General features: G+C 23.7%; 1 protein-coding gene across 1 annotated transcript; it reads right to left on the reverse strand.

Moving 5' to 3' along the window:
- Positions 1 to 4117: 4117 nt before the first annotated feature.
- Positions 4118 to 7888, reverse strand: LOC110602072. Its single transcript, XM_021739500.1, has 3 exons — positions 7820 to 7888; positions 7535 to 7690; positions 4118 to 4279 (listed from the first exon to the last, which is right to left on the reverse strand). The coding sequence occupies exons 1-3, from the start codon at positions 7886 to 7888 to the stop codon at positions 4118 to 4120; spliced, it is 387 nt and encodes a 128-aa protein (XP_021595192.1).
- Positions 7889 to 10063: the final 2175 nt, after the last annotated feature.

The following is a 10063-nucleotide window of genomic DNA, read 5'->3' on the forward strand; positions in this document are numbered from 1 at the left end:
ATTTTTTTATATTAATACTATCATCTATAAATTAATCATAAAAGTATAAACAAAATAAAACCATGTTGAAAATAATCAATATTTATAAATTTTTGAAGAATATTTATAAATTAAAATATTATGTTAAAAATTTTTAAAATAAAAAAAATTACAGAAAATAATAAAAATAATAAATAAACTATCTGATTATCTTAGAACTTAATTTAACACATTAATAATAATTTATATTGATATAAAATACTTTTTTATGACTCTTTTAAATATATAAAAAATTAATTATATGATTATTTTATTATCCTATTCTTTTTTTAAAAAATAAAATTAATATTATCAAATTTATTAATTATTAAATTATAAATTTAAAATTTTATTTTATAATTTAATGTTATAGTTATTATTTTAATACTTTAATATTTTTAAATAAATATAAAATTACCATTATCATTTAAATAAGTTCTATTATCACTTTATCATTCTTATAATTAATGTTTTAAATTAAAATAGTTATCTATCAATTTAATATTATCAAAATCAAAATTTATTTTAAAAATTTTATGTTAAATTATTTATTTTACTATTTACATATATTTTAAATTAAAATAATTATTTACTATCTTTAAATTAATTTAAATAATAAATTTATTATTTACTTTTTTGAAATAGAAATTTATTATTTACTTTAAATTTTCAATATAATGATAAATAATATAAACAACGACTTATTATCTTATAACATAATATTACTATGCTTTCAAAAAAAAAAAACATAATTTTACTAAATTTATTAATATTTTATAATTAACAATAAATACATATAATTAATTTTTAAAAAAAATTAAAATATTGATATTTAAAATTAAATTGATTCTTAAAACTATAATCTATATAATTCTAAGTTAATTTTTTATTAGTTTTTAGAATTCATCAATATTTAAATGTGTTGTTTTAATAATTTTATATCAAAATTTTAATTTTTTAATATTTATATATATATAATATATATATATATATATATATATATATATATATATATATATATATATATCAGAATTTAGACATTTATTTAATTAATTTAAATAAATTGAGATAATAAAAATTATTATTCACTTTAAAATTGAAATATAATTATAAATAATCAAAAGAACAACTTATTATATGATAATTTTATATAATTAAAATTATTAATCTTTTATAATTACATAAAGAAGTTTTTAGATTATATTAAAATTGTTAAATTTTTTCTTTTATATATTGTTGATAGTTGATTTTTAAAATTTTTATAATTAGTTTAATTATTATCTTATAATTTTAATTTTATAAATTTAGACTTATTATCTAATAATTTTCTATTACTACAATTATTTTAATATTTTAATATTCTCAATTAAAAATTAATTTGTCATTATCGAAATTATATTATCATCTATTATTCTATAATTTTTAATTTTAAAATTTAAATTTTTTTACTATTCATATATATCCTAAAATATACATATTTATTTATCAATTTTAAATTAATTTTAATAATAACAATTACTTTTACTTTGAAAATAAAATATAATTGTTATAATTAAAAAATCAACACATTATCTAATAATTTTATATTATCAAAACTATTATTTTTATATTTTTTATAATTAATTAATATTTAATATAATTATTAATAATTAAAAAAACCACTTATTATCAAATAATTTAATATTAATAAAATTTTTGTTTTATATTATTTTTCATAATTATTTAATATTTCAATGTAAATCTATAATATGATATACGGTAATTATTTTAATATTTTTAATTAATATTTAAACTTATTATTTTAATGATCTTATCTAAAAAAATTAATTTAAATATTACCAAAATTATTAATTTTTAATAATTATCCTACATAATTATTAAATAAAATTAATTAAACTTATGAATAAAAAAATTTAAACATGCATTAATTCTAAATAATAAATATTTAAAATTATTTTAGAAAATAAAAAATTATTCATTTTAAAATTTAAAACCAATTATAAATAGTTAAATAATATAAAGGTAAAATTGACAATCTCATTATTTTTTTATTTTAATAATATAGTTTAATATTTATAATATTTTATATTTTTAGAATTATATTGTAAATTTTGATATTAAATGAAAATTTAGATTAAACTTTTTGAGTAAAAATTTATATTGAAATTTCAATAATTATATTTGTAAAAATTATTCACTTAATTTATTTTAACTAATTAAAATATTTAAATAGTTTTAGAATTATATTAGAATATTTTTATATTCTTATTCTATTCATTTGTATCATTAATCTATTGATCACAGCTCAAAAAAATTTATTTTATATATTTAAATTAACCTCATATTAAATAAAATTCAACACTCACCATCCTTCCTATTCAGCAATTGTCCACTCTATTAATTCTTCATCTTTGATTATAACTCTTCATTTTTTAGATGAATTATGGAGAGAGAGGCCAAAGAATATGAAAATAATTTGAGGTAAGTAGTGAATTTTATTTGATGGAGAATAATTTAGATATAAAAAATTAATGGATGTTTTTTTAATTAACAAAATAAAAATATAAAAATATTTTAATATAATGCTAAAATTATAAGAGTATATTAATTAATTAAAATAAAATATAAGAGTACGATAATAATTCTCTAAAATCACTCGCAGGCTTAGTTTGGTGGTAAGTGTATCTGAGTAAATTTAAGAGATCTCAAATTCTACTCTCCAAATTCCATTTCAAAATAATAATAATAATAATAATAATAATAATAATAATAATAATAATAATAATAATAATAATAATCTTCTAAAAATAATATATACAAAACTTTAAAGTGATTTACACTCTCAAAATAGGGATACATTACTATTTTTAATTTTATTATAATAATAATTTGTTGAGTTTACGTAAATTTTAATCTCATAAAAGCGCATATCAAAAAATTACAAAAAGAAGCGAAAATTTTAGAGAAGTTTTTACGGTAATGCGTAAAGTAATCCCAATTACCACCACAGCATGTTGATAATAAAGAGATTTCAACCATATTTGACAAGAAATTTTTTGAAGAAGAAATCATAATTGAGATCAAATATAATGAAGAGGATTATTTTGTTGAAAAATCTATATAGTTGATATAGAAGCTCCTTCAGTAGATTAAAGTTATGATGATCAAATTGCTTGTTAGATTGTTGCTAAAGAACAAAGCACGAAGATGAGTATGTGTACACCGATCCTTTTCTCACTATTATACTTGTTGATTCGAGGACAAATCTTCTTGAGGAGGGAGAATTGATGCGTGCATAAGAGGGATAATAATTTTCAACAATTTGAAGTGTATTAGAGCTGTCATAGTAATAAAGTATTCAATATGCAAAGTTTCAAATTATCTTAAATCAAGTTACCATCACTTAATTTAAGGTTTAGGAGATGAGAATTATATTTGGGAAGTATAGGCTAATGAGAAAATAAGCCACATATCTTCAACAAATGTGGAAGTGTAATGCAATTTCAGATCGCATAATGCATGTACGGCAGAATTTAGGGAGAGCATATTTCGGTCTAAACCGAAAAATCGAACCGAACCGGTTGATTTCGATTTATCGGTTCGGTTAGTCGGAACGATCGGTTTGGTTCGGTTAATATATTTAAAATTATTCGGTTTTCGGTTCGGTTCGGTTTAAACATGTTAAATAACCGATCAAACCGAAAAAACTGATTTAGTGGCTAGGCCCGAGCCCGAGCCCGAGCCCTGACCTCTCGTACCCAACCCAGCACCCCAACCCCCTCCATCCCTTTTGGCCCAAAGCGTTCTCCATATTCTCTAATCTCCCGATTCCACCTCCGAATCCTTATTCTCCCGATTCCTCCCCTCCCCTGGCCTCTCCACAGTCCACACTCTCATAGTCGAATCCCTAACAAATCAATCATCAAATCCCACCAATCTCTTTCTCTTTCATGTCGATCGTCGATCGTCAATCTCTTTCTCGTCGACCGTCGATCGTCGACCATCAACCTCTTTCCCGTCGATTTGCTGAGTATCGCCACCGCCGTGGACTGTCTGTCCTCTTTCAATGTCTTCTTTCCCGTCGATCTGCTGAACAAATTCACGAATCGCTCAATCTCTTTCCCTCCCTCCCTATTGATTTGCTGAGTTTCGCCGCCACATGAGCCCAGCTGCTACATGGGTCAGAACCAGACCATCCTAAATTTGACGGATTGCCGAGGCTGTTTATGAGTTTAAGCATCACGGCAGCATCCTCGCTCTGCTGAGAGCGCGCAAAAGAGACAAGTCAAAGTAGGAAAAAAGGAACAATGGTACGACCCCGATGATCTAATTTTTAAATGTGAAGTTAAAATGTATTTAAATAACATTTTTAGTTTCCTGAAGTTTCTGTTTTTTTCTTTTTTCTTGTGTGGTGTTGTAAAATTAGGTTCAATGAATAAATTTTAAGCTTTTTTTGCAGGAATTTAGCAACTTCAGTGTTTGGTGTTATAGAAATTTCTTGCTATTTAATTTACAGAAACTAATAATTCCTTTGCAGATTTCGGTTTGAACCGAACCGAATCAAACCGAACCGATTTTTATCGGTTCGGTTGTATCTTCATAATCGGTTTTTTTGGTTTTTTAAATTTTAACAATTTGGTTTCGGTTTTATTGGTTCGGTTCGGTTCCGAACCGAACTGACCGATTGCACAGCCCTAGCAGAATCACACTTAGGCCAATTTTATTATTTTAATATTTTAGTATTTTATAAAATTTATTTTAAATTAAATTTGGTCTAAATTAAAAATTAAATTCGTGCCGTCCTATTAGAAAAAAGATTTTTTCAAGACAATTTAGAAAAAATATTTTTAATATAATTTATATTTGACTATTTGATTAGATACACTCCCTATTTTGTAATTATATATTCCTACATTAGAATTAAAGTTTGGAGGTTATAAAAATACCCTTACGGTGGCAGCCACGAATTATCAATAGAAATAATGTCATGAATGATATTTTGATTTTTTTTAATATAAAGATGAGTATTTTTTGTGTAACTTTATATTTAGCAAATTTATCAAGGTTGTCCTTGTAGCGTTTTTAATTGATTTATCACTCCATAATCTTTATTTCTAATCACATTGGTTGGTTAGGGGTATAGTTGAGTAACCTTCTGAAAGATATGTTTGTTTCGTATTTTATCAAATTGTGTGACGGATTTTTTAACTACGAGTTGATTTGGATTTCGCATTATCGAATATCTGCAAAGTTTAAGAGTATTATTAAACTATTTAGAACTGAATTTTAAAAAGTTTAGATTTATCTCATGAAAGTATATATAGGCTTTGAGCTCAATTCTCTTTATGATATTAATATCAATATGCTTAATGAGACTGTTAGTGAGCCTGCTCATGAACTCGACAATGCGTCCAGCTCATGAGTTTTAACGAACCGAATACTATGAAGTTAACCTAAAAATTAAGTTTGAACTTGATTCGTTTAGAAATCAAATCGAATCCGATCCAACTTTTATCGAGTCGAATCTCAATTAGTTCACGAACAGTTTGATTGATTTACAACATTAATTTTTTATATACAATATAAATTGTATGGAAAATAAAAAATAATAAAAAATTACATGAATAATTAAATAATTAATAAAATTAGTATTTAATTAAATAAAATTTTATTTTATTTTCAAATATAATATATTATAAAATTTTAATTCTCGTCGATGCATTAAAAAATATTTTACGTTTTCTTAGTATATTACTTTTTATGAATTATTATCTTTTACTAAATTTAATCCATATAGAATTTTCACTAAACTTATCTAAATTTTCTATTTTAACTAAATTATATGTCTATTTAATAAAAAAAAAATAATGAAGATTTATGTAGATTTGGGTGTTACCCTCCCTTCACAGATATCTATACTTTTATATAGTACATAAATATATTTTTTAATTATCTTAATGCTTTTTGAATTACCGTAATTATCCTTTAAGATATTAGTAAAATAATGATAATATTGTTTTTCTTTAATATATTAACAGGATATAAAAATTAATATTTTAAAACTGATAAAATAATGATCTAATTTAACTGGATTCAAATTATTTTATGTATTTGATCAAAATTAATATATTTTAATTATACTTATTATGAAATTTTCATAAAAATTTAAGAGATAGAATGTTTAATCTACACAAACTAAAATAATAATAATAATAATAAACATGCACTAACACCCTAGCATTTTTAAGCGAGGCCATTTGGGTGGTGCTCCTTTCCTTCCAGTTTTGCATGTCTTTCCCTCTTCAATCACTTGCTTCATAGGTTTCTTGCTCCCTTCTTCTTCCTTGGGAGGTGCTTCCTACACAATAAATAAATAATATATTTACCTCATTATTATATTTAATTTTTATTTTTTTTCTGGAAAAAACAAATTAATTGTATTGTCTTTTTATAATTAAGTGTGTGTGTAAATTTATACATATGTATATATATGATCTTTTATTGAATTTAAGAAAAATTACTATTAAATTTCTAAATTTTTAAAAAATTTATTATTTTATCTCTATTTTAAAATTATTAAATTAAAATGTCACTATATGTTTAAAATTAAACCTTTTAATTTTTTTATAAAAATAATGTTAATCCATTTATTTTAGTTTTAATCAAAAGAATTAAATAATATGAATATTTAAAATTATAAGACTAAATTAATATAAATAATTTAAGACAACTAACTGTTTTTTATATAGAAGAATTAAATAATTTTGAAATAGAACAAAATAATTAATTTCATAAGGATTCAGGGATTTGATAATTTACCCCTGAATTTCTACATAAAATTTCATATTGAATAAAGCAAAATTTTTAAAACATTTAATATATATGAATAATCTAACACTATAAGGGATAGTATATAATAAATTAATATAAAATATAGAAAACATATAATAAAAATATTAGACTTCATATAAAATAATTTGTATATAAAATGATATCTTTCATGAAAAATAATTTGTTAATAGGGTAAAAAATAAAAAAATGTTAGTAATTAACTTTTATAATTAAAAGAACAATAATCTATATAGGGTTGTACAGAAAATATAAAACTAATTTATTGAAAATTTATCAAATAGTATGCATGTATGAAAAATAATTATGTTAAAAAAAATATGAAGTAATTATATTTATTTTAAAAAATATTAGTTATTATTAAAAATTAGTGATGTGTTTTTTCTATAAAATTAGCTATAAAGAAAAATAACTTTTAGTTTTGTGATATCAAGATAATATAATTAGCTTTACTTGATCTTGTTTGTTGGGTTGATGTGGATTGGTTGAAATTGGTAATGAGAAAGAATTAGGTTCAGTTTTGGATCCTTGGCTTGAAGATGCATATCCAGATGTTTGGCATGTGCTGCTTGATTCCACCTCTAACCATACCTGAAATATAAGATTATTTCATCCGTCTCAAATTATATGTTATTTTTCTGTTGTGTTTGACAATATGAATGTTCACCTGAAAAAGCCTACGTTCAAGGAATGCCACTCGTTCCATAAGTGAGCCTTTGAAGTAAGCCTCTCTAACAGCCAAATCCAAAGGCACTGCAGGTTGCCTCTCAGTACCTCTCATTGAACACTTTGGTAACCTTTGTTTGCCTTCCAAATACTTCAGCTTCGGAAACATCACAGCAACGTGAATTTAAATTAATTAAAAAAGTAAATTTCAAATATAAAATTATTTAAATAAAAAAATTAATATGAAAAAAAAATAATTATAAATTGAGCAATAAGCAATACTTACAATGAAATCCAAATTATCCAACCTGGAAACAAGGGGCATGGAGGAATGAGAGTGTGTAGCATTTTCCATTGCCAAAGTTGGTGTTTAGTGAATGAGGTTTCTGTTTTTAATATTTCCAAAGTCTGAACAGTTACACAGTTGCCTCCTTAATTTTCGGTTCATTAATTGAATAAATCTCATTTCACTGATCATGCGCTAATTTGTTATACTAGCTTCCTTCATCATCCAATTTTACTGACCAGGTCCTTTATGTGTTATTGCTCCATATTTTTGTATTTCTCTTTCTATTTTTTTTAATTCTGAAAAAATTTATAAAAGGGTTTAAGCTTTTTTTCAAAAAAATATATAAAATTTCTCTTTCAATATGTATAAATATAAAATGATTGTTTAGATGTTTCAGTTAAATATTATATCGAAATTATAAGTTTGCGAAATTATAAGTTTGTGAGATTTATTATTTAGTTACTGTGATATGGATAAAGCAAATAAGTTAATATTTTAATTTAAAATAAAATATATTTTTTTTGAAATGAGAATTGAAAGAGTAGAACTTGAGAGTTTTCAGATTTATTCAATGTACTTACCACTAAGTCAATAAGTATAATTTTAAAAAATATATTAAAATGTTTTTAAGTTTTAAAAATCTATTAAATAAGTGTTTTTATTAACTTTATATGTTAAGTATTTTACTATTTAATTTTTATAATATAAAAAAATTTATTAGTTAATTATTCAATTTTATAAAAATATCATTCCATATAGATGATATTTTAGAATTTTTTGCAATGCAAACTAAAATTAACAAAGAAATTAATTAGTAAATCTTTTAAAATCTCATAGATATTTTAATATATTTTTAAAAATCAAGAGATTAATTAACACGTTTACTTGTATCACATAGACTAAATAATAATTTTTTCTATAATTTTTTACTTATAACAAAAATACACATCCATATTAATTACTTTCTCATGAATACTCACATAAAAAACCCTTTTCAATATTTAGTGTTTAGCAGTAATATTTTTTTACAATTTGAAGTGCAAGAATATTGTAATATTTTTTGAGTATTCAATTATGAATACATGAAATCATAAGAAATTTAAAAGAGTTGAAATTATTGATGTAAAATATCATATTTAAATTTAAAAAGTAGGTTTTATTTTTCTCAAAATTTAAAGAGTGCATCTGTTAGGGTCCTGAACCTGAGATCGAGTTAGGAGTTTTTCGTAGATGGAAGTGGAAGGTGTTTGTGAGGGTGAGGACGTGATGTTCTTTTTGCGACCTATCTTGAAGAATTAGAAAACTCAATTAGAGAGAATTTCAAACCTCTGAGTTAAAGTACTCAAAACTGTAATGATTTCCAAACTGATTTTTTTATTGATAATTATTGAATATTTATACAGGATGTAAACCACCCTTTGCTACATCAATGAAATCATGACTTGATTATGGAGTCCCAACCTCCTAAGATAATGGAAATAGCTGAAAGTGGAGATACAGCCTCCTAAGGTAATGGAAATAACAGAAAGTGGAGATACAACCTCCTAAGATAATGGAAATAACTGAAAGTGGAGATACCCTCCTTACATTGCGGAAATACTAACAAATGCTTAAAGAAAAATTCAACAACTAAAAATAGAAACTAAACTGGTCAACCTTCAATCCTTACTGCTTCCCCATCTTCAGTAGGCTGTACACGTGGCTGTTTCTTCTGACTGTGGGTGTGACGTGTATACACTTGTAATAGCTTTGTATCAATACTTCCCGTCCCCTTAGAAAGCTTGTCCTCAAGCTTAAAATGTAGGTAACGGTCCTGTATATCTTGAACCTTTTCCCAAGAGGCATCAGTTAGGGAAGATTGGCTCCAGTGCACCAAAACTTCTATTTTTCCTGCACGGAAATGATGACCCAAAATAGCAAGAGGAGCCGGAAGTTCCAGACTAGCAGCAGGTGGAAGTACTGTCTCAAAATCAACATTACCGACATGATACGGTTTGAGTGTAAAGACATGAAAAACTGGGTGTAATTTTGACTCAACTGGAAGCTTCAATTTATAGGCCATAGAATCGACCCGTTCCAAAACTTCAAAAGGGCCAAAATATTTTGCAGCAAGTTTCTGATTTTTTCTTGAAGTTAAGGTAGATTGGCGATATGGCTAGAGACGGAGTAGAACCATGTCCCTAACATTAAACTACAATGATCGGTGTGAGTAGTCATAATGAAGTTTCATTTTGTTCTGAG

Source organism: Manihot esculenta, chromosome 15, assembly GCF_001659605.2.
Source record: "Manihot esculenta cultivar AM560-2 chromosome 15, M.esculenta_v8, whole genome shotgun sequence".
NCBI lineage: Eukaryota > Viridiplantae > Streptophyta > Magnoliopsida > Malpighiales > Euphorbiaceae > Manihot > Manihot esculenta.

Coding starts and splice junctions, on each gene's coding strand:
- LOC110602072 (XM_021739500.1), bottom strand. CDS start 7,888: ATGGAAAATGCTACACACTCTCATTCCTCCATGCCCCTTGTTTCCAGG. Junction 7,691..7,819: donor TGGATAATTTGGATTTCATT/GTAAGTATTGCT, acceptor ATGTTTCCGAAG/CTGAAGTATTTGGAAGGCAA. Junction 4,280..7,534: donor TTGAACGTAGGCTTTTTCAG/GTGAACATTCAT, acceptor GCGCGCTCTCAG/CAGAGCGAGGATGCTGCCGT.